We start from the raw sequence: 25,701 nt of genomic DNA, 5'->3' as shown, positions 1-25,701 counted from the left end.
CCAAAGCCTTGAGCAGGGAGGCACTCCTTGGTGACCATATCACACAGAGCAAGGAAACCAACAGGTGGCACCTGCCCAAGGTCAGAGCTGGTAACAAGGGCGGCCATGTGGGGATCACGTCTCAAGAAAAGGGAACTTTTTCCAGTTCCTTGTTATTGACTTTTTCACCAACTGTGAAAGGAGCAGACATCCACAGGTGACGTAAGATCCCCAATGCAGTGCCTTGTGGGTAGATATCCCAAAAGAGAGCTGGGATTGAACTTCCCATCTTCTGTTGTTTTCCGAGCATTCACCTTGTTTCCAGCAGAAGAGGGCCAGCTCAGGGACATGAGAAAGGCCACCAAATACTGCAGTTCCCCCACACCACCCCCTGGCAGGGGATCCAGGAGCCAGCAGCCTCCTTCCGGTCTGGCATGCAATTTTTTTAAAAGTGGGAAAATTTAAGCTGGAAATGAGCCAGGGACAGGACTCCAGAGACCACCGCTGCTCCGGGGTGGGGAAAAAACTCATCTGTCTGGAATGGCAAGGATGTTTTTCTTGGGGGTTGGCAAAAACCACTCATGAAAACTCTAGGCATAGCTTCCTTTGGTTCCTCTGTCTTCTCTTTCTTCTGTCCTTCATGCTCCATAGGACCATGGGTCTACCGTATCACGACACATACAGGCCAACTGCCCCATTTTGCTTTTAGGTCTTCCTTCTCCTCAGCAAGCGAGTAAGAATTCTTTTCATTCCAGTCAGAAAGAACTCACTGCTTCCCCTGAGCAAACACAAAGTTTGGTCCTGAGTGTGTGTGAGGGACTCATAGTGCTGTCAAGTGACCTACTGGAAAGCATATTGGCAGGTGGATGTGTCAGGTGACACTGGCCTCAGGTGAGCCAGGTAAGGCTTCTAGAGGGGGGAGGAGCTAAGGAGTCAGGTTTCACCCTCAGAATAGTGTATGGGAACAGCACTGGGAAAACAGAACTACCAGCTTCTGGGGCAGGGAAGCCACTACACAAGTATCAAGCAATCCATTGGCTCCCTGTGATTATCCTTCCGGTAGACGAGATGATTAAAGAAGGGGCAGAAACAGCTAAGGAAGACAAATGAAGTTTGTTCATTCCTACAGGGAAACTTTGACACGTTCCCCAGCGACTGATGACGAGACAGTAGAAAGGATCCCCAGGGTGAAAAGGTCTAAGGGGTGAACCAACAGGTGGCATGAAAATCAAGTCTGGTTGATGGTCACTGACATGCTTTAGAAGCGACCTGAGTAGGCTTTTGAGTTCTGGGTACAGAGGATATAGCGAACCGGATAGATTTCGCTCTGTTCCTAAGTTTCCCACAACAGCAAACTCAGTTCTCTTGTAATCTCAAGAACAGTGTAAAACACCCGGCTCTGAATCCAAGATCTGGGGCTATTAATAGCCTGATTAGTTAATGGGTTTCTTCCTTATGCAAAATGTTTCTTTACTTGAGAAAAACTGAGATGGGAGCCTGCCCCTTGGTTGAGTTAAGTGAGGGGTAAGGTGTGTACTGAGACGTTGATTCCAGGTAGCGTCCTGAAGGCGAAGGGGAAAGCCGGTCTGGTGGCTCCCGAGTTTGCACGAAGGCAGCTTCCAGCTCTGTCTGCAGAGTGAGCGGCCACAGGCCCTTCACTCCTGTGGGTAGTGTGTGCCTCTAACGGGCGCACAAAAAGCACACACCAGAGATACACGGCCGGTGCTTAGAAAACACCTGCACGGGGCACACGCAGAGTGCTTCCCTTCGTTCCTCCCCTTCCATGCCAGGATGCAGGGGCCCCTCAGCTAACTGCCGCCATGGCCGCTGATACACAGTGAGGACTCCCTGGGAGGAAGCAAGCATGCACCTCAAAAGCACAGGCCCCAGAAAATACCTACAGGGAGACTCCATGTTCTCAGTGGGGCTGTAGGGAAGTGCTGGGCAAGGTGACTTCACGGGCAGAAGTCCCATGCGCTGGGGGAAGGAGCCCCAGCAGGAGTGTCTGCAGCAGCTCCCGAGGGCCGGGCCCCAACCACCGTGCGGTAGGAGGAATGGCCCCCAAATGCACCAGCTGAACAGAGCAGCCGAGGCAGCGTTCCAGGCAGCTTAGGTGTAAGCCCAAGGGAGAGCCTGGGGAATGCGAGCGAGTCATCGGGCTGGTGTCCACGGAGGTGTCCACTTTCTTTATCACTAAATATTTTAAAAGCATCATTCAGGATCTAGCTTCGAGCGCAGAAACCTTTGAATTTAGACAACCAGGATAAGTACGGCAGTAAGTAGGCATGGGATTCCCACTGTGAGCCTGTAGGTGGAAGTTCAAGATGACCCCATAATTTAGCATCCAAACTGGGGGGGAGGGGCCTGTTAAAAATTACACCAGGACCACAGGCATAAACCAGCACCATCTGGGCAAACTGGGCAGTGTCTTCAATAGACCCAAGCTATTTGTGACACAGGTGAAACTGCGCGGGCATGGGAGATGACCACTTCGATAAATGGTACAAGACTGAGGCCAACCAGACTCCCAGAAGGTCGGCATGGGCCCCCGAGGCTGGTCCCCGGGCTCCTGGCTGGGGAGACTGTGTGAAACAATCCTTATGTCTCTGACTGGAGAAAGAAACGCCAGAGCAGATGATTTCCTTCATGGCTCATGTGACTGTCACGGGCAAAAAGGTCTCGAGAACCGAGGGTAGCAGGGTAGCCCTGTGGTTTCGAATTGTCATTTTCAATGGCTCTTTCCTGCCAAACTGTACACACACACTTGGGAACAGCCCAAAAACACATTTAGCCTCTGGCACACTGCGACACATTTATGGGGATTGCTGCGAGGAGACAGTAGAGGGACGGCCTCGTCACAGTTCTCTAGAGAAATAAAACGTCTATGGGGTGGGCCAGCCATGGTAGCAATCAGCTCCCCAGTACCCAGAGATGATTTTGGGGTGCTTGTGTCCTTCCTCCTGTGCTGTCCTCATGTGGTTTTTTTCTACACACCAGACATCCCCTGCTCTGGCCTCACCGGTGGGTTCCAGGAGCTACACTCAGCAGCTCCCTCCATGATCCACGTTTTTGAGAAACAAGGCAAAACACCCAAACCCAACTTCAGGCACATTAAACGGACACATCTGAGAACTGGCTTCAGAGCCAGGACGCTGGCCAGACCACGGCACACACACCCGCGCCTGGACTGGGATAACCACATGCCACGCGGACGTTCACCGTCAGAGAAGTGAAAGAGGAAAGGAGGAAACACTTACACTACTATCATCCATTCTCTCACGCCTTTTAGATTTGTGTGTCTCATAGTCTTCCATGAGGGTCTGCATCAGATTCTTGGGCCGCTGGGATCCGGCAGCCTCTTCAGGAGCTAAGTCAGGCTGCGCGCTGGGGCCTTCAGGTGAGGGGGATGGAAGAGGTTTGACTTTCTCTATTTTCCCTGAAACAACAGGAAGAGAACACCCTTTCTAAGCTCGTCTGCTCATGACTGCTTCCGGAAAGAACACCTGTAAAAAGCAACCTCTGACAGAGAGCAGTACCAGAACGGTAGTTAAGTGTGGGTCGTTGTACTGCAGGGACTAAAGGTTAAAGATGATGTCACAAACCCATCCGACAAAGACCTCAAGGACACCAGCGCTGGAAAATCAACCAGACCAAGGAGGCCTGCAGGCACTCTGGAAATCTATGTCAGTCAGACACTGGCTCTGATTGTTTTGGGAATATGTGCTCTATCACTGATTACAGAATTCGACCGTCAGAGGTGGTGGTGCTGCCAAGCTTTGGAAACCCACATTTTACAGTTGAGGAAAACAGGCTCTGCAAAGGGGATGCCTTGCTGAGGTCCCAGGGAGCTGGCGATGGTTCCAGGTCTCTTGCTTTCCTCACCAGGTTCTTATATCAGAAGTCACAAGTGCAGTGGGCAGCAGACCTGCCCAGCCTTTCTGCATGGACAGCACAGGACTACAAAACATCTGACGAGAGCCAGGCTTGTTGTTCCCAGGTCACCCCAGTCTTACACTGGCCAGCTTCACTCTTGACCTTACCTGCCAGGGCCCTGAGAGCATACGGTTTGCAACTCTCAGACCTTAGGGTTGGAATACCAACGGAGGCAGGTTGGGTGTTGCAGAAGGGCATGCACCAGACTTGGAAAAGGTGAAATTTTAAGCTTCTGAAGTGCCCTATGAGAATTCTCAGGATAAGGACATCAGGTCAACTGTGATGCCATGGTGACTCCAGGCACTTTCATTAAGACTGTTTGTATCCTTCCCTCTCAGGAAATGCCTGGTCCTGACTCCTGGCCCATCACGGGGTGAGTCTCATTGCCAGAGCCCCAAATGCTCCTCTGAGAGGCATCTTCAGGTGCAACAGCCATGATTTTTCCAACTGTGCCCATTACGGGAGACACAGATAGGGTGTGTGAACAAGAAATGTGGAAGGAACTCACAAATTACTAGGGCCATTTGAGTCTAAAAGTTTGGAAACCACCAGGGGAGGAGACGGATCCTTTTGACCCCTTTCATTCCCAAGCGGAAGGTGGCTCATGTTTTTTCCTCTTCCTCCCTAGACTTCTAACTGGGCAACTGCTGTAGCCACAGTCACAAGTGAAGCCTGGGGACCATGTCTCCATGTGGGCTGCTACAGCCCTTTTCCCGGCATAGCTCCTTTTGATGGGAGTGGGACACCCTCCCCACCCCCTAGAGTTCAGAAAACCCAGGTTTTAATTCTTGCACTTCCATTCACTAGCTCTGTGTTGACCGTAGACAACCATTTCTTGTTCTCCCTCTTATCTTGGGCCGATCACTTAAGATCTCCAAGCTTCAACTTTCCTAATTATAAAAAGAGAATTTGGAAGTGCCTGGGTGGCTCAGTTGGTTAAGCGACTAACTTTGGCTCAGGTCATGATCCCAGGGTTCTCGGATCGAGTCCCACTTCGGGCTCCCTGCTCAGCAGGGAGCCTGCTTCTCCCTCTCCTTCTGCCCCTCCCCCTCCTTCTCTGTCAAATAAATAAATAAATAAATAAAATCTTTTTTTTTTAAAAGAGAGAATTTGGGAAGAAACTTCTTTGAGGTCCCTTCTAACTCAAACTCATTTTGCCATTCTGTCAAATATTTCTGGCAAGAGGATCAACCTGTATTGATTAAAAGAAAAGATGTATGGCCATTTTATTTGGCAAATTAGGTGTAAGGTGGTTTTAAATACACAGAGCACTCTATCTGTAGACCCACCATTCCATCGTAACTTAGCGAAGCTCATTGCCTTGACCTAAATTACTCAGGTCACTAATAAAAAGTCTTTTGATATTGACAGTAAGGCAATAAATATTTTGAAGTCCTCAAATTCACTAGCAATGGATTCTATTTTTTATTATGAAAACAGGGAATGCTATCATAATACCTACAGACCCATCAACTAGATTAAACTGTTAGCAACATTTTACCATGCCTTTTGCATCTATCTTCCTTCTCTTTTCATACAGAAATATTTTAAAACAACCCTAGACCTTAGGTAGTATCATCCCTAAATGCTTAGTATGTGTCTCTAAGAATTCCCATTGACTTTTTAAGTGAAGCCTTAAGAAATTATACAGCATAGTGGTGGGCGTGCAGCTCTGGAGCTAGCCACTTGGGTTTGAATCCAATACTTAGCAGCCAAATCTTGGGCAACTTCCTGTTTCTCTATCTCAGTGTCCTCATCTATAAAATGGGTATGAGGCTAGAAGTACCTACCTCACACAGTTGATATAAGGACTAAGTTAATATTTATAAAGTTAGTATTTAAAACAGTGAGATTCCAATGATCTAGTGACTATCTATTTGTAATCTCAAAGAACACTATGTCTACCGAATGAGAATGAGCAATTTCAAGGGCATATATATACTGCATAAGATTTTTGCAATTCTTCTAGAACTAGAAATAGACACCAAATATCATTTTCCAACTGACTTCATGGGTATCCAAATAATTTCCCAGCAGTCACCTCTCCAGTATTAACCTTCTAGAAAGCAGAGTCCATATTCACTGCTCTAAATTCACCCTTTCACACATATCACAGTAGGACCCCTGGATCATGGCACTTTGTTTATACTTCTGTGAAAGCCCCATCATATATTGACTTGTATCATACATGGTTGTTTAAGCTTCTCTTCTTAGTTAAGCTATAATGTCAACCCAGGATAGGGATGATTTCAACCATTATGAATCCCTTAACTCATCTGAATGTAAACTCCCTTAGAGCAGGACCTTGTGTGTCAAAGTCATTGCTGGATCCTGGTATCCACTGGTATTTGGCTCAAAGCAGGCGCTCGTGTTTGTGGAATGAACCACTAAGTTACCTAAGTACATTACGACATTATGACATAAATGCAGCAGCCACCTGTTAAGTGCTTGTGAATTGGGATAAAATTCCCAGTAAAGAATCTGAGGAGAGTTTAAATGTTTTCACCAAAGCCATGAAACAAAGCCATCTTGGTCTACAGAAGCACAGATTCAATGGCTTCGTAGGAATAGCAAGCACATTTATGTGGCATTTTATTTATAAGCTTCATGTCATTTGATTCTTACAACAACCCTGGGATGTAGTCAGGGTCAATGCCATGACATCTGTGAATGGTTTAGACCACAGAGACTCAGAGGCTAATGCCAGGCCAAGTTAACATCAGCTAGAGTAACAATCAGAGTTGGGTCTGGTCTGGAACGCAAATTGTGTTGATTATGGCTAAATTAGATGATGGAATGTATGCTGAAAGAGAATCATAAAAAGGTTGTGAAGGGTTAATATAGAGAAATAGTCAAGTATTGGACATTAAAAGGCATTTTCCTGCTTATTCTTAATATTCCAGCAAAACCACCCATCCCTGCAGCACGTTTTACTGGTTCCAGCCACTAGAGGTCACCTAAGTAACAGGTTAGAAAGATGGCTGACAGGTCTGGAACGGCCACTTCCAAAGAGGTCCAGAGGTCTTTGAGAGAACAGATTTCTGATTAACCAACCCAATGTCAGAGCCTCAAGGGAAGCTGTCATGGGTTCCCCAGAGAAAGGAAACACAACAACCCATCCCATACCCTGACTTCTGGCCATCAGTCTGATTGGGATCAGGGGAAGTCAGCTTGGCTGGGCTTCTCTGCTAGGACCTGTGATCTCCAACCATCCTACCCTTCTTCCCCCACTGACCCAGTACAGTTCAAACTACGCACTGTGCAGTCTCAGCAATCACACAGATGGTCAAACAGCTGGAGGGGCATCTGCTCCATACCCAACCTCTTCCTCAGAGGGCCCAAGATTGTAGCCAACAGTCCTCTCGACGAGGATGCGTGAAGAAGTTTCTAATTCTCTTCCCCCAGCAGGGGACACTGCACACACCACCATTGGTGGGGTCTCGGGGATCATCACATGGATGTGATGCAAAATGGTCTGTGCCACAGACCTGGGAAGTCCGTCTCACCTTTGCCCATGGCCCTGCAAGGCCCCTGGAAATTCCTTGGCCCAGAAGACGCAACCCATTACAATTCCGGAACAGTGATGGTTAACTTTGGTGCTCACCGGTGCATATCGCACACAGCACCTCCCAGTGCCAACATGTTCCATCCCCATTTGCTCCATCAAAACTTGCTCTCGTGTGTTTATTCACTTAGTGAATGACCAACTAGTTGATGGTAGCTGAAAGGGGCTTCTGTTTTCAATGGCAGACATCCTGCTGTCTAGCTCCTCATCTGGACTGCATACTCTACAAACTAGCTCTCTTGAAGGACACCCATCACTGTCCCTGTGAAACAGCATGAACAGAAAGCATCACACAGATGTTGGGGCACACCTGTGTTGGTCTTGGCCAAAGGCTGGTCCCTGACATTTACAGAGCAGCGAGCAGGTGCAACATGAGTTCTACGGCATCTGACATAAGGAACCAACAGAATAAAACTAGGCAGGAATTCTCGGTGGAGGGTAGGAGACATTTTCAACTCCCCTTCATTTTTGATTTTGTTCAAACTATTCCATCTAGAGTAACTTTATTCACTTATTAGTTATTATTTTTAGTGTATCTTTTAAAATTCCAATTTAGTGTACACACAGTGTTATATTCATTTCAGGTGTACAATATTGTGATTCAACAATTCTATACATTACTCAGTGCTCATCATGATAAGTATACTCTTAATCCCCATCACCTGTTTCAAGCCCATCCCCCCACCCACCTCTCCTCTGGTGACCATCGGTTTGTTCTTTATATAGGTTGAGTCTGTTTGGTTCTTATTTTCTTTGTTCCTTTGTTTTGTTCCTTAAATTCCACATAGGAATGAACGCACACAGCATTTGTCTTCCTCTGCCTGACTTATTTCACTTAGCATTATATCTTCTAGATCCATCCATGTTGTTGCAAATGTCAATATTTCATCTTTTTGATGGCTGAGTAATATTCCACTATAGATGCGTGTATGTAACTGTGTGTATATGTGTGTGTGTGTAATACATATATATATATATATATATATATATATATATATATATATACACATACAATGTCTTCTTTATTAATCTATCAGTGGACACTTGGGTTACTTCCATAGTTTAGCTATTGTAAATAATGCTGCAATAAACATATTGTAAAAAATGCTGGAGGTGCCTGGGTGGCTCAGTGGGTTAAGCCTCTGCCTTTGGCTCAGGTCATGATCTCAGGGTCCTGGGATCAAGCCCTGTGTTGGGCTCTCTGCTCAGCAGGGAGCCTGCTTCTCCCTCTCCCTCTGCCTGCCTCTCTGCCTACTTGTGATTTCTCTCTGTGTCAAATAAATAAATAAAAATCTAAAAAAAAATGCTGTAAAAATGTTGCATATATCTTTTTGAATTGGGTTTTTATATTCTTTGGGTTAATACTCATCGAGAGTAATTTTAGACTCTTGGGTGGCATGATTCCGGAGGTCTTTCTAAAATTGTGTCCTGTTGGCTTAACTTTGCGAAAAGTCATACCAGCTGCTAATAAACAGTCATTGGTAAACACTTGGTTAAAGAAAGCTTTAAAAATAAAATGAGATGGATTTCTTTACCAGGGGACTTCTCCAAGGTTTTAGTGCAGCTGTGATCATGAATCACTAATTCAAGGATGGGTGTGTAGTATTTCTCAAATTAATTTAATGAGGGAACCTCATTTCATAAAATCCCTATTAATATCTCAAGGAAAACAGTTTGTGAAATACTGTTCTCTGGTGTATGCCAGTTACCTTAATGGGCTCACACAAGTTCAGCTAATAATTAAGCAGAGGCACGAAGCTTATGTACAAGCATTTTTACCATCATATATAACGACACATGTGGAAACAACAAAGACATCTGAACGTAGGAGACTGGTTAAATTAGTTTTGACTTACTCAGATAATGAGGTAGTATTTAGTTATCACAAATCATGTTTTAGTCTCTCAAATTTAGAGGAATAGTTAAGGTCATGGGAAAACACTCAAAATAGTTAAAGAAAAAAAAAAACAGATTGCAAAAGCAGATATATATCAGGGCTTTAAGAGTACAGGGTCTAGAGACAACTGCCAGGGTTCAAATCCCGGTTCGCCACTTACCAGTTGTGTGAAAGAAAGCAAAAGTGTATGTGTGACATCTGGTAAAGCTGTTCTCTGAGTAAGATGAACAGTCCTGTGGTAGCAAAATGATAGCCTCCACGAGGAGGCCACATCCTAATCCCTAAGACCTGCCAAGATGTTGCCTTCATGGCAAAAGGACTTTGCAGGTGTGATGAAGGTAAGCGCTCTGAGTAGGGTAGACGATGCTGTATTACCTGGTTGGGCTTGATGTAACTACATGGGTCCTACTAAGAAGGAAGTAGGAGGGTCAGAGAGAGAAAGAGAGACTTGAAGGCACTATGCTGCTGGTTGTGAAGATGGAGGAAGGGGCTATGAGCCAAGAAATGCAGGCAGCCTCTCGAAGTGGAAAAGGGAAAAGGGAAGGAGCCCGGAAGAGTCCCTAGAAGGATCACAGCCCTTTTAACACACTGGTTTTAGCCCTGACAAACACTGTCTCAGTCTGCTTGAGGAGCCATATCAAAGTACCATGAACGGCATGGCTTACCCAATGGCAATTTATTTTTTCACAGTTCTAGAGGCTGGACGTCTAAAATCAGGGTGGCAGCATGGTTGGGCTCGGGTGAGAACTGTTCTCCTATTTTGCAGATGGCCACATCTCACTGTGTCCTCCCATGGCCGAGACAGAGAGAGAGTTGGCTCTCTGGTGTCTTCCTAGGAGGGCACTAATTCCATCCTGAGGGCCGCACCCTCCTGACTTCATCTAACATGAATTACCTCTCACGAAGTGCTCATCTCCACTGCGGGTTAGGGCTCAACCTATGAATTTTGGGGGGAACTCAATTCAATCCACAGCTGATACACTGTCAACTTCTGACCTCAGAACCGTAAGATAATAAATTTGTGTTGTTTAAAGCCCCTGCATTTGTGGTGATTTGTCTCAGCAGCGATAGGAAATTCATAAAAATATAAACCCAATATTATCTTCCATGTACGTATGTGCATGCAGAAAACTAGGCAGAAATCCTAACTAGGATGGATTATGAGCCAGTTTTTGTCTACAATAAGCATGAATTAATTTAAAAATATAAAAGAAAGCAGAAAAAAATTCCTTTAAATACTGTTAGCCATGCTGAGTAAAGTAGATAAAGCTGCCTGCTTTAACTACTTAAACTACTTAACTACTTAACTACTTTAACTTCATGCACGAGGCAATCCACACGCCTTTGCATCTCATTGATGAGCTGAGCTTCCTGGGGGCCTCAGATCAGCACCGCTCACATCTGCGACAGTGACCCTCACAGGCTGTAGGTCTGCGAGGTGGACTACAGGGCATCTCACTCCAAATTAGTAAATAAATTAGTAAATGTTGTATCCCATCATGAGTGGAAAACTAAAAAACATGAATCTGTGAAATTTTTCCATTTCTGTTTTATAAAGAAACTATTATTATAGATAACTATTATTATAAATCATTAAGCCAGTTTCTGGTGGAGAGAGAGAAAGCCATGCCTTGGCTGCACTTCTGGATTTTCCAGGCAAGAAGGATTTCCCTTGGGCATCTGTAACGGGCTGTGTTGCCCCGGAGGGAGGGGGCGGCAGACAGAGGAACCAGGAACCAGAGCAAGGGCTGCATGTCCTCAGAACACACAGCTGTCACCACTGCTGACAGCCCAGACCCTCCTTCTGTAGGGACAAGGCTAACTTCTAACAGGCCAAGAATATGGGTTTCAAAAGTTTAGAAAATTATTTTGGCCAAACACTATGATTTGGGGGATTATTATATTCCATGTCTATGGTGTTGGAGTTCTTAAATCAAAGACCCTTTGTTTCTACATTTCTCAAAAGAAAAGAAAAAGCCATCACCCACTCTTACTTAAAAACCAAACCAAACTGAACAAAGACGCCCACCAGATGCCATAACTTGGCCAGGCCTCCTTCAATGACCTCCTTTCTTCACGCAGCATGGGGATAAGACTGAAACATCTAAGACAGTCGACTCACAAGTCCCCAGAAAGAAATGAGCTCAGACTTGTATTTTCAATTTCACTTCCTCCCAGTAAAATGGAATATCCTGCCTGTCAGATCCAGGGCCCAGGTGCTGGTGGGGGCCAGCTGTGACCCACACACCAAGGACTGGTCCCTGGTCCTTTCATCTCTTTTTCTGAAGGCCCACAGTGGTGGGAAAATGCAATGACATGAATCTTCACGTGGTCAGCCTAGCTCGGATGAGAAATACAGCCCTGCCTGGTGAAACAAGTCTGAGAAATTAACAAGTGTTATTCCTTAAAGGTCGGGGTGTTGGATGAGTTGTTGGATGATACTGGGTCATCCCTTATGAACAGGACTAGATGGTGAAACCTCTAGAAGGAAAGAGCTCTGCTTCTCTAGGGGAAGCAGAGTGTACAACCAAAAAAGCAAAAAATTTAGTTAAAATAGGAAGAATGAAAATCACGGCAAGTACCAATTCTCCCATCAAGACCTTTTCGTTAAACGCATTTCCACCAACATGGTGGGTCCGACTATGTGATGATTACCACCCCACCCCCCCAAAAAAAGAGGGAAAGAAAAAAGGAAACGATTTTATGGACTTGCAATCTGATTGTCCTCTAACACACTTTGTTTTTTGAAATCACAGCTAACTGTGGAAAACTAATTCCTGAACTGAGATTCTGTGAGACTTTCATTGTAATGAAGTAAACATGAAAATGCACCAGCTAGGAGTAGAAAGAGATTTTATAATGCACGTTTTGACTTTTATTTTAGGTTCACAGTAGCTACAGAAGAGCAACCTCGAAAGTAATTCTGTAAGGTTTTCGAGGCCTTTTCTCAAAACATAACCGTAACTATAATAAGCACAAAACAGTTAATTCTTCTGGGGAGACTTCTGTGTCCTGGGCACAGTTCTAACCTATTGATGAGGTTGGTACTATCTTATTCCCATTTACTGGTGAGGAAACGGGAGTTTACAGGGGTGAAGTAAGTCGGTCACACAGTTAGCAAGCAGGGGAGTCAGGATTTGAACTGCAGACCCAAGTCCAGAGCTGTGACGGTCACATGTAGGCACCTAATTTCCCTTAACTATAGTTTTTTTTAATAGAAGGCACGAATTTATATTTGAGAAGTAAAGACAGGCTGGAAATACCTGTGAGGTCAGACTCAGACAGGTTTTGGGAAACTTTTGAAGTTTATAGGGAAAAGCCATGAGAAATAAAATATCACAACATGAAATACAGGATGTACTCCTTGGTGCCTGAATGGCCATGTCTTACACACTCCCCACCACCGCCCCTAGTTAGCCCACCCCTGAAGTAGTAGCTTAGTCACAAAGATCAAATAGGTCTGAAATGCCAAGCTCCTGAGGGAAGTAACAGCAGGTCACGATGGCTAGTAAGAGATGTAGTCATATCCTGACCAGACTCCAGCAATCACAGGGGACATCCTGCTCCCACGCCTGGCTTTGATTAGCTCATATTTCTTACCGGAGGTAGAGCAGGGATCTTATAAGAATTAGGTCCTTTGATTCATCTTTTCTTTCTCAGCTTAAGATGACATCTTTTTTGGCAGGCGGTGGAGTCGGATTTTTCGGAAGCTGGTCGAACTTGGAACATGGAGTAGCCACACATAGGGGTCAAGGGTAAGGAGCAAGGACACTATGAGGTGGCCCCAGAAAGGCTAGAGCCCCACTGGAAGGCAACCCAAGCACAGTGAATATGTCAGAGGACCAGCACAAGGAGCAGTGACAGAAGAACTTGCTTACAGAAGGAAACTAAACCCATGGAATGTAGTGCCTTTTCCAAAGTTCTTCTTGCCAGAAGATATACCCCATAGACGTTGCATGGAAGGAAGACGGGAGGTCCCTATCTTCTCAGGAGTGAGGCTGACATGTTAACCATGGCAGCTGTCCTTTTCAAACCTTGGAGGAGAATGTCCAAAAAAGAACTCTGAATTCTATCATTTGAAAAGCCCTCCCATCTTCACATACACTCACCCCTTGCCAAACACTCCTTCAATCTAACCTTTTCTTGACCATTTCTTCCCAAATGGCATGCATTTTTTAAAATGAACGTAGTTGGGGCACTTGGCTTGGCTCAGTCGGTGAAATGTCTGACTCTTGATTTCAGCTCAGATCATGATCTCAGGGTCAAGAGATCAGCCCCATGATGGGCTCCGCGCTTAGCATGGAGTCTGCCTGAGATTCTCCCTCTGCCCTTCCCCCCACCAGGGCACTCTAATTAACTAACTCACTTATAAAAATATTTTTAAAAAAGGAACGTTATTTGCTGGGTTCAGATGAACTAAAACACAGGGAGATTCTGGTCCAAGGCAGAAGGATCAAACTTGAGCAAACGGGAACAACAGAAAGCAGTCATGGTGCTCAATGACCACCAGTGAACACAGTTGCCTTTGGTCCCACTCTACCAAACATGTTTGGTTAATGAACGAACACTTATTCCTGCTCGTCCTCAAACTAAGAAATTGATTCCTTGTTTGAGTACCCAATCCTTCCAATGGCTTCAGGGAATGGGCCTGCTCTGAGAGTGAGTGACTGTGTTTCTTTCTGGGGAACGAACATTCAGAAAGAACTCATGGGCGCCATCAGGCTAGACAGCTGACACAGACTATGCTCATCCCCTCCGCCATCGGCTCAGATCTTTGGACAGCACCAGCAATTTTGCCTATTGTAATTTGGAGCACTGGAATTAAGGTCTGGAACCACTGGGATCACTAGGGCAGCACTGTCTCATGGCCTCTGGGAGCAAACTCATTCACCCAGACCACAGTGAGCAAAGGATTTCAGAGCTATAGTGGTTCCAAAAAGCAGGGGGCAGGAGGGACCCAAGACAATGCAGGGGTCAGGCCTGAGACTGGGAGAGGGTGGGAGGAGATTGAGCTCAATCACTGTTGGCTGGAGAGGGGAGCTGTTACTACTAGACAGCTTGTAGATCTCTAGAGCAGAGGGGCAGGTTCTGCAGAGGACAAGAAAGGGTATAGAAAGAATACGGACTTTGAAATCAAATGAGCCCGGGTTTGAAAGTGGCTCTGTCACTTCCTGGCTAAGTGACCTCAGGCAGGTCTTAATCTCTCTGGACTCTGGTATTAATGCCTTGAAAAGGGAATAATATTATAGGTCCATGATCTCTTATGTGTGGTTTCAAAATCCAAACGAAGCTCTGAAAACCAAGACATATCCTATTTGACAACAAAACCTGACAAGATCCAGCATGAGGCTCTTCTTAGGCTTTATTTATCCCACTTAATGTAACTAAGTCTTCCTAAGTTTTATAGTAGAAATCTAATTCGTTGATAGGGTGTTGCTTCCAGACCCCATCCCGGGTGGGTTAAGTAACAGTATAGGCCTTGTATTGCTTTTCTAAATAAGAGTTTATACACTTCGTGGCTTTTCTGAAATCAGGAAAACTGAATATATCTGGCCTCAAGGACTTGGATAATTCGTTATGACATCTTAAAAGACTGATGGGCAGATTAAATGAGCAAATGAAAAAAACTGAGAAAAATGTGTGTGAAATAACTCATATAGTACACTCTTTAAGGTCTTGATAACCCATGGTACCATGATTAGGCTTGTGTCACCAGAGAATGTTCAGGAAATGTGGTAGTCATAGGCATAATGCTCTGTAAGATGTTCCACATTAAGTTTTAGTACTTTCACAAGGCCAGCTGGACCCATGTAGTTTGTACAATCTGTGACTGCCTGTAGGAAAGGGAGACAGCGGATACCCTGGAAGGAGAGCCCTCTCTCACTTGGGTCTGTGACAGAATGTTTCCACCAGTTGCTAATACAAGGTCTTCTACTGCGGAGCAAGGAGGGCATCTGAAGTGAGACTTGGTCTCATCCATTCTAATTTTGCATGGAAAAAGCCATCAAGCTCTCCTTCATGAGTACTGTGCTGACATAAATATTTTTTTTTTCTGTCCAGGACTTTGTAATATTTGAAGATAATGAAGGGGAAAGAAAAAAGACCCAATCACTAATCTTTATAATAATGTAAAGGTCACCACATGCGCAATCTTAATTCAAACTGGCAGTCGAAGTTGAAACTCTGTGGAAATTTTATCTTTATAAGATGCATAACTATCATATCTTTCCACATATTAAAAGACATGAATAGACACTCCAAGTTATAAAACTCAATATCCACACCTTCTGCTTTTCCACTCCCCATACTGTCCCACTGAGCAAATTATTTGATGTGGTAGACCAGTTCAACATCTGGCACGAAAACGGAAACTATTTTAAAAAACTAAATTCATCATCACCTAACTAGCTGGGTTTCTCTGTCATGCCTAGAACTTGGAAGTGAAACCAGGATATCTATTAATAGACAACAGGCGCTAAAGTGAGAACCGTCTGTTGACAGCCTCAATCTGAAAGACATTTGAAAAGATCCAAATCGTAACTTCGACAAAAAGTTTGGGTTTTCCTCCCAAACTTGATCATCAAGGGTATCTGCAGCAGTGCTGTAGGCTGCTCCTTCAAGTTAGGCTAAGGCACCTGCTGGAATGCTTCCTTTCTTCTCTAATTTTGAGTACTGTCAACAGAAGGCACACATGTGTTCACTCTTGGGAATATGGTCTCTCACACAACACACTGCCTTTGTCAAGATGGCAACAGGCCTTCAGAAGTTCTTGTACACAGGAAGAGCTTAATAAAAGCTGGTGGAATGGACTCATTAAAGCAGCTCTTCACTGCCTGGCTCCAAACCAACTTTCTTTCATTTTGTTTTAAATCTCTTCCTTTAACCCTTCCTAACCTTACTTAAGTACCTCAAGCATACCAGCTCTCTTCCTGTTGGGCCTCCTTAGGTGCTCTTCCTTTTTACTGGAACAACTGCCCCCCAACCCTAAACCCAACTTCTTTCTACCCTTCAGTTCAAAGCTTGGATAGTAGCTTCCTAAGAAAGGAAGACTTCTCTTATACCCTCAGGGAGGTGATCTCCCTTGATATGGGCTCCTATAGGTTTTCATGCGTCTCTACCATGAAACTGTCATCTTTGTCTGATGTTGTTTCTCTCATTGAACTGTAAGTTCCCTGAAGGCAGGAACTGCATCTGCCTTACTCACCTCTGTATGAGCAAAAGTCACATAGACCCTATTTAAGTGAAACGTCTTCCTTTAAAATCACGTAAGAGCCAACAAGATAAAATTTCCAAAATAATTTTACTAATCACTTGCCTTTGAGAATGACAATATCTTTTTAAAAATATCTTCTCAGGGGGCGCCTGGGTGGCTCAGTGGGTTGGGCGGCTGCCTTCGGCTCAGGTCATGATCTCAGGGTCCTGTGATCGAGTCCCGCATCGGGTTCTCTGCTCGGCAGAGATCCTGCTTCCCTCTCTCTCTCTCTGCCTGCCTCTCCATCTACTTGTGATCTCTCTCTGTCAAATAAATAAATAAAATCTTTAAAAAAAAAAATATCTTCTCGGGGGGCACCTGGGTGGCTCAGTGGGTTGGGGCCTCTGCCTTCGGCTCAGGTCATGATCCCAGGGTCCTGGGATCCAGCCCCGTGTCGGGCTCTCTGCTCAGCGGGGAGCCTGCTTCCTTCTCTCTCTCTCTCTCTGCCTGCCTCTCTGCCTGCTTGTGATCTCTGTCAAATAAATAAATCTTTCAAAAAAAAATAAATAAAAATAAAAATATCTTCTCGGGGCTCCTGGGTGGCTCAGTCGATTGGGCCTCTGCCTTCAGCTCAGGTCATGATCTCAGAGTCCTAGGATCAAGCCCCACATCGGGCTCTTTGCTCAGCGGGGAGCCTGCTTCCCCCTCCCCCACCACCTGCCTCTCTGCCTACTTGTGCTTTCTCTCTCTGTGTCAAATAAATAAATAAAATCTTAAAAAAATATATCTTCTCCACCTCTGAAAGGCAAGGAAACTAACAGCAAAAACAAGTTATCTTTTCAACACCTGGGGAATGGTTGGGGGGAATCAGCAGATTTGCTTTTCCCGATGACATCCTGGCTCTCAGTGGATTCTACTTCCCTTAGGTTTTAGGATTCCAGCTTGTTTCCAGCATGATCTCCACCAGAGGAAAGTTAAAAATTATATTTTTCATCACCTAATATTGAATCATCAAGCTGAGTCATGCAACAAACCAGCTGAATCACCTCTTCTGATGGCAGATGCAGAGTAACGCAGTAGGAACGTAGCATCATCTCCACGCACGAAACCAAAGTTGGAACCAGCAGTTTCAACCCTGGCTATGAATCGTCTAGTTTGGCTGCTCACAGTGATGCGTCAGCCTCCTCCCTGATCATAAACTTGGGAGGCTGGCTAGCCAAGCACTACTCCAAACATTTCCAGGCACAGATAGAAAGAAAATTACATTTTGTATTCAGTTTTTTTTTTTCCAATCTATGTTGTAATTATGGCAAGGCCTGCCACCTACTTAGAGATAAACATGAAGGTATGAGGTGCACACGCGTCATTATCATAACTATGTTCAGTGCAACAGTTAAACCATTGCAGTACACAGACTTGCCTGGATGAATCATCATGTAGAATCAATCCTCCAGGAGGAGAGATGGGGGAGGATATTAGCATGAGCATAGAGGGATGTGCTGGGAAAATCAGCCCTGGGCTGCTGGGATGCTGAGGGCAAACACAGAACCTTATCTTATTTTAAGCCTGGTGGGGAAGCCTAAGAGACCACAGCAGGTCAGGGAACAGAGGAAAGTGTTGAAATATTTTATTTTTTCACATACTAGAAATAAAGGAGGGGAGCAATACAGCAGGAGGGTCAATTAAGAGGTAAAGAAAACTGAAAATACCCACTGAGCACATGCACTTTAAGGAAGGTTTTATAATCAAATAATGTAAAGGGAGGCTTAGGCAGGTAAAGCCAGCTATAAATGATAGGAGAGCCGTGTGAGCATCTACCTTCCATGTGAGAGAAATTGCTCAGATGCTTGAAGAACATTCCTTCGCCAGACTTCAAGTTCTTATGTGGCCCTTCAGCATCATTAACTTGTGAAGTAGGCTCCTCAGACTGGGCTGTATTCAAGTGGTATGAAAACTTTTTCTAGGATACTATATAGAATGCCCACTAGCACCTCTGTGCCAAGCTAGCCCACAAAAATTTAAATTGAACTTGACAACTAAGGATCTTTGGGGAAAGCCAATCAGTCCCTATTAAGCGCACGTGCGCACACACGCACACACACACAAATGCCCTTGAAAGTTTTCTTTGCCTCACTCAGCTGGCCGTTGCCCTGTGACCTACAGAAATTAAAAACTGTATCAAGAAAGTCACCATGCTTTTCCTCTTTCTCTTCCCTTTCTTTTCTTCATGAACAATTTAGTCCAAAAGCCACTGGGGAGGGCTCAACAAGATGGTGTCTGCAGTGGGGGTGGGAGGAGTCACAGTGACTCAGAATGGTGTGCTGGAGTTTACAGCAGGGTAGGTGGGTATTGGTATTGGGCATATGGTATTGGAGCCTAAGGTGGGTAAGGAAAATAGGAGATTGGTTACATAAGGTGAGGAAGGGACTGATGAAATAATAAATATACTGAGGGTAGCAAGAACCAGGTATTTTGTTGTCAAAAGGAGGTTACAAATATGGAGAATATGAATGCCGTGGTATTAAATTAGAATTAAAGGTATCAAGGTGAGCTCATGGTTTTCAAAACAGGTAGGTAGGCAGGTAGGTGGACAGATAGACAGACAGACAGATGGAATCTGTGTATATTCTCTAATTCTGCTTGTTGGGAGTGCCTGGGAGCAGTGACGATCCAATCACAATGAGCACACCAAGCTCCCAGATTTTGGTTTCTAAATTCCATTCTCCACTAAAAAGGAATTAGTGCTGTTTGAAGAAATGGCTGATTTCAGGGTTAGGAAAGTATAAGATGAGACTGGAACATCTGTGGCATCAGAAAGCAAGGACACGCCCAGAGAATAATGAGGACATGTCAAAAGGATGCTGAAGTTAGCTTGAAAGAGCTCCCATAAGTTATATCTAAACAAATTAAGAATAAAAATCATAGAAATGGATTCTAACCCACAGAATATAATAGGAATCCATATGACCACGTTGACATAAATAGATAAATGAATAAAGTCTGATAAGGAGTGGGATAAAAGATTACACAGTACCAAAGTAACTCCCCACAGAATATTTATTAATTACAAAGGACATAGTAATTTTACTGCAGAAGCCTGTCAGACACTCCCACAAACAAGTGATCAAAATTAATATCACGTGAAAAAAGTCAGTATCTGTCCCTGTAAGGGACACCTGATTGGATATAGTGAGAAGAATATAGCATCATTCTTGTGGTATTCCTACCAAATATGCATTACCTGAAGGTACCCATGTGAAAGCATAGACAAACCCACATTGAGGGACATTCTACAAAATTGGGCGTGATGGAGCATCAGTGTTGGCAATTTACTCTCTCGAATGGTTCAGAATAAAACATATTTGTACTATACTTGGAAACTTTCCTTTAGGTTGAGATTATTTCAAAGCTAAAAATTAATAACCGAAAGAGTTACCTTGAGTCACTGTAGATTTGATGGAAGCCACGTGTCAAGACTAGGGACTAGGATCTGGATAAACCAAGTCAAATGCCAGCAAGTATATATTACGGTAATGCTTTTCAGATGGTCTCTAATGAAAGAAGTTTCCCCTTCAGTCTGTCATGAACCAATATTTTTACAAAACAGAATTCCGTGCTTGGATTTGAGGACAATATCAAATTGCAACAAGAATGGTCAAACGCTCGCTCTCTCTGTCTGGACTGATTCTCAGTGTGGACTGGTAAGTTTATGGACTAGCCCAGACCACACTTCGAGCAGCATTTTCCCGCACTAGGATGTGTGGTGCTCTGACTGCCATCATATCCAAATGGGAAATAAAAACAACTGGTCACACTGTTAATTCACAATGGCGGCAACATGAATTACCACCATAATTAAATAACATCAACCATTTATACAAAGCATTCAAGAAAGGGACAGCCCAGGCAATGGGAAGGGACAAAAGACCTTCAGGGTAACTCCATCTCTCCAAATGTGGTGAAGACAGGCCAAGAATGAATGAGACCACCCCTGATTCCAAAGCAACTGCATTGTGGTGACTAAAAGGAAGACAAATCCAATCATACAGAAGAAAGACAAAAACATCTGCTATGGGTCAGTCTGTGACACAGGGTCATGACTGTCATTGCTAGGAAGGGACCTGGTTTGGAAGGGGTTAGCAGAGCACATCCCCCAAATCACATGGGTTTGATTTAACCACAGAGACCAAGGGTCAGGCTACTGACTCCAAGCCGGCCCCCACACAGGCTTGCTCCGCCCGGGGTCTGTGCCACACACGGCCCCTCCCTCAGCCAGAGGCAGCCCTCTCCAATAAAAGAGAACAATTCTCTACTAAAGCAAACTCAGAGCAGAACAACGAGAAAGAAGCAATTGCACCCTCAGGGAAATGGCACGCCATCCAGGTTCAGAGTTCTTCTTGGGGACATTCTCACTTCAGTTGCCTGTCCCTGGATGCTAAAACCCTTGCGTCGCACACCCACCCCCGCCCCACCCCAAACATGAATTCTAGCCACACACAGAGGAGGCTCCACAAGAAACACATAAGCTGAAATCAACCTTTGTGCACAGCATCTGTGTCTGGCGCGCGCTTTGCTTACCTGGCGCGGTTTTGTAGCACGATGTCCGGGCGGGCAGGGACGGGGCGTTCTTTGCCCGGGGGCTCTGGGTGTTCTGCAAGACTTGCCTCTGCCTCTTCAGCTCCTCTTCCCTCTCCTGGGCTGCTCTGATCTCTTCTTCGATCATGGACAAAGTCCGCTGCTTCCTGGACCTCAGCTTGAAGGGCCCAACCATCACATCGGACTCCTGAGTGGCCAGGAGCGAGGCTGTGCTTCTCAGCTCAGCTGCCTCCGAGTACTTGCTGAAGTAGCTCCCCTCCGGTCTGGTCTCCTCCATGTTCACCGGGCCACTGGGCTGCACTGCCGGCGGCGACTGGGAAGGCCCCCTTTCCCTGAGCGCCCGGTCTTCGGCAGACAGAATCTTTGGTAACACCTCCCTTTTCTCTTGAACGGGAGAGGACACCTGGGGTGGTTCGAACATGCTCTGAGGCTTCTCTGAGCCGGGAGCCCCAGTTTCGGCTTCTTCTAGAGTTGCCCCAGGTCCCTGCTGCTCTGTCCCACCCTTGCTGGTTTCGGACACGGCTCTATCCACTTGCTCAGCTATGGCTTGTTGAATGGCATTCTGCACCAGGAGACCAGCCTGATATTCCAAGGGATCATCCACTGATGGCGAGTCTCCCAGTGTAGACGAAGGGGAATAGAAACCATGATCACTAAATGACTTGGAGACGCCTTCTCCCCGGCCCTCTGAAGGGTTGTCAGTTTGTGGAGTCTGGGGCAGAGAAAAATCGGCCAGTGAGTTCTCCTGGAGGGCGTTGGTGGTCTCGTTGGACGCCCCGCTGTCACTGATGTTGTCCATGCTAAAATCATTGGACAGGGTCTCCAGGACAGTGGTATCCTGGGACCTCACCGACAATTCATCCAAACCAGAGTCAAGCTCCTCTTGGGTGAGAGAAACATTGACTGACCTGGAAAACTGATCCAAGATCCCGGGGTCCTCATCCTTGACCACAGTGAGGACAGCCCGGGCACTGGTAAACTCCCCATCCTCTGCCCACAGTTTGGATAAGGGCCCGCGTTTGGAAGGCTCACTGTAGGGCCCTTCTTTCCCCTGAGGAGCTGTGCTGCCCTGGCTTCCCCCCAAAGACTGGCTGTCCAGGGCACAGCTGGCTTTCTGCCCCTTGGCTGCTGGTGCACCACCGTCTTCCAGCGGTCCCCCGATGGAAGCTGGTCTCGAGATGGTCAGGGGCTTGTCTGAGTTGACTGATCCCAAAGGCCTGTAAAAGGGCTTGATAGAGAAGAGCCTGGGAGTACTCTGGCCCTTGGCCACCGTTTGCCTGGAGCTCTCCATGAGCTGGAACTGCTTGCGAGCAGCAGAGAAGTCTATCTGCTCGGTGACGATGTCCTCCTTGGCATGGTCGGGGGCGCTGGCGTGCTCGCGGGAGGGGGCGGGGGCCACGCAGGGCTGCGGTGGTGGGGGCTGCTGCTGCGTGAGCAGCAGCTCCTGCTGTGCCCTTCTCTCCTTGCGCTCCTTGTACTTCTTGTGTGACTCCAGATGCTCCTCATCCAGCTGCTCCTCGATGGTCTTCTCCTGGGGAGGATTCCACCATTTGGCCGCGATGCCGGGATTCTTCTTCACCGCCTGGCTCCGGATGAGCTCTCTCCTTTCCTTTTCCAGCTCCAGCATCTCTTCCGAAGGTCTCACCTTCCTGACACAGTACTGCTCCTTCTCATTCTCATCGTCCTCAAAGAGCCTGGAGGGCTTCTTGTCCTCGTGGAAGGCACGCAGCTCAAACTTGGCCTCCTTCTTCAGCGTGGTGAGCGTGAGCTCCCCATCACGGCCCGAGCACCGCGAGCTGCTGGAGGAGCCGGGGCTCACGGGGGCCTGGGGGCTGTCCCCCTGCAGGTCTCGGGGCTGGGCAGGGGAGTGGCCGTTGGCTTTTCCACCCTCTGCCATGGCGTCAGAGTAGCTGGTGCTGAGCTCAGTGTGGGGAGGGGCCTGTCTGCCAGCTGCCCTCTCGGTGGGTTCCGGCTGGATGGCCGCGTGGGCAGGTGGGCTTGCGCTACCCTCCACGATGGCTGCTCCGGGCTCCGGGGACGAGGTACCGTTGTAAGTTCCGTCCACAGCAGAGTCACAGCAGCTGGCTTCCAGCACCTCATCTAGATAGCGGATCTCTCTGGCCACATCATTATCCAGAGCTTCATGGTGATCACTGAGGAGGCCGTTGTGGGGGGGTGAGTAGAAAGGAGAGGCGTGGTCCATGGAATGTGGGGTAGACGCGGTACCGGGAACACTTTTACATTCTGCGACGGAGACCTCAATTTCCATGTTTTTGTGATCTGGGGGAAGGGAGCTGGTTGCAGGCTCCAAGGGGTTGGCCCTGCTGCAGTTGTCTCTCTGGTTTTTTAGCCGGATATCATCCTCAGAGAGCTGGGGAGGCTTCTGGAATAAAGAGAGGAGGAAAGGCAGAGTTAGATACTAAATCTCTTATGGAGGTGAAGCCTTGAGAAATTAGTTGGTAACTGACAGGAAGGAAAACTGAAACATGACAAGGTCTCCGGAACAGACATTTTCCTTCTAGTAATTCTTCACATACTTACTTTGTTGTGGTGATTGGTACCTAAACTTCTCCAGGTTACAGATTCTGTTTTGCTCACTGGGTCTCCGGAGAACGTTCCATAGATGTTAACCCCATTTTTAAATTTCAATGTAAATGAAGATTCAGATCATTTGAAGACACTGTTCAGATATCTTCTGAAGTAGAAGAGATTATATACCATAGCCATAGCAATGGGGCAGAAATGAAATAGGACTATTTGTGTGTCCCCAACTATAATAAGATGGTCCCCTTGCATGAGCAATTCTTCTTGAAAACATGAGTCTCTGCCAGGTGTAATACAGTTAATTCTGGAGACAAGAAGCTTCTTGAGAATTTTTACAAAATAAAATACTGGAAAAGGGTAAATCCCTTCCAAAGCCTCTTAACAACTTCAGTGCCCCATTGCTATGGCTCGTAATTCAGCATGTGCGCTATAAATGCCATAACCAAAGCCACTGCTTGCACAGTTCTATTCTCTGGGACTACATCAAAACAGTTCCTTAGTTAAGGACTGAGTAATTTTGCTTTGAAAAGTTAGTGGCCCGAGGCTCCTCCCTGGTTCCTAAAATGCTTTGTCTGTGATAGCTCCACTCTTATCCTTCAATAAGAAAAACCACATCTTCTTAATGTTTTGAAATAAATCCCACTTGGTCACTAATTGCTAATCCCATGCAATTTTGTCATTTGGCATTAGTAAAATTAATTTCCAAATTCTAGGATGATTTTTTTTCACACCTAAGGACTCTGGTATATCTTAGATAATTCAGTGGTAAATTGTGACGTTAATTAGGGAGTGTTCCTCAAGGATCTCATGGACACCTGGTCAAGTTTGTCTTCCTCTCTCAAGTTCATGCTGCATTAGTGGCATACTTCCATGCAAAACTGCAAGGTGGCATCGTTTTCATTTGTGTACACTGTAAACGATTTTAAAATCTTAGAACATAATGCTAAAACATCACTTTTGGAGGACTCCCAGGGGATTCATTTCAGAGTCCTTCTAAGGAAAGTGCATAATTATGGATTTCTTCATGAGACCTAGAACAATATGGGGACTCACCCTATGTGCTCTGCACTGCTGTCAGAATGCTGAAAAAGTCTCATGGTTCTCCATGAACTGGGGTTTCCCTCATTCTGCATTTTTTACATTCTCTGCCAGATTTAATCCAACCAGGTAATTTATGTGCCTTCTTCAGTCACAGGCAACAACAACTATTCCTTTGTCAACACCTTCTGGTCTTAGATGATCTTCCAGTCTAGCTCTGGTCTTTGTCCAACTCTAGTATTTAATACCATTAATATTTATAATGCTAATACCTTTATTTTATTTTTTTACCATCATTAACTAGGGGTTCTTTTATCTTTGGAATGAACTCAAGAGCCGTGTCAAAGATGTTTTTATTGCCTTTTAAAAACATTAACTAGACTCTCTTTTGGTAAGGCAATTGCCAGTGACTTCTAGGTCATTAAGAATTACAGAAAATATGAATAACTGAAACTTACTGGCTGCCATTCAATTTCAAATAAACCTAGGTCAAAATCAGCCCACTCCATGGAAAGCTATTACTGGAATAAACAGACCAACAAAAAGAGATACAAGGCACTGCTACAGTGAGAATCCGATGATCTGTGACCCTCCCACCCCGGTGTCATTTGCCCAGTGACTTACTGCTAACATTCTTTATGGGACTAAGTAGAGCTTTTCTTATATGCTTTTTGGTTTTGGGGGGGAAAAAAAGGTAGGAAAATGGTAGGAAGCTATTAGAACTGTATTATGGTTGAAAACCACCACCCTCCTAAAACATAAAATACTTTAGTTGACATAAGAGGAAAAGAGGGCAGTGTAACAGTAAAGGAAGCTAAAAGGCAAATAATTCATTCTACACTTCATTTAGTCATTCATCTATTGATTAAACATTCATTAAACAAGCAGGAGGCTTATTCTGCAAGGTCATAATGAGATCAGCAGCAACCATAAGCTCCAGGAGACAACACTTCTTTC

At 45.5% G+C, this 25,701-nt stretch overlaps 1 protein-coding gene across 4 annotated transcripts in view; it reads right to left on the bottom strand.

Annotated features, from left to right (window-relative positions):
- Window positions 1–25,701, bottom strand: part of LOC111146442 (A-kinase anchoring protein 2) — a 106,912-nt gene that overhangs the window by 8,136 nt on the left and 73,075 nt on the right. For 3 of the 4 annotated variants that reach the window (XM_022502001.1, XM_022502000.1, XM_022502002.1), the window contains exons 2-3: window positions 21,145–23,545; window positions 3,237–3,415 (exon numbers count right to left, since the gene is read on the bottom strand). In XM_022502001.1, the coding sequence (XP_022357709.1) occupies window positions 3,237–3,415; window positions 21,145–23,431 (2,466 nt within the window). In that variant the 5' untranslated portion in view covers window positions 23,432–23,545. Of the gene's footprint in view, window positions 1–3,236; window positions 3,416–21,144; window positions 23,546–25,701 lie in introns of those variants that run through there. The other variant, XM_022501998.1, reaches the window with a different exon arrangement.

This window comes from Enhydra lutris, unplaced genomic scaffold (genome assembly GCF_002288905.1).
Source record: "Enhydra lutris kenyoni isolate GAN:26980312 unplaced genomic scaffold, ASM228890v2 scaffoldscaffold13, whole genome shotgun sequence".
In the NCBI taxonomy this organism is placed as follows: Eukaryota; Metazoa; Chordata; class Mammalia; order Carnivora; family Mustelidae; genus Enhydra; species Enhydra lutris.
The sequence above is the reverse complement of the archived record's forward strand: the minus strand, read 5'-3'. Positions and strand labels throughout refer to the sequence as shown.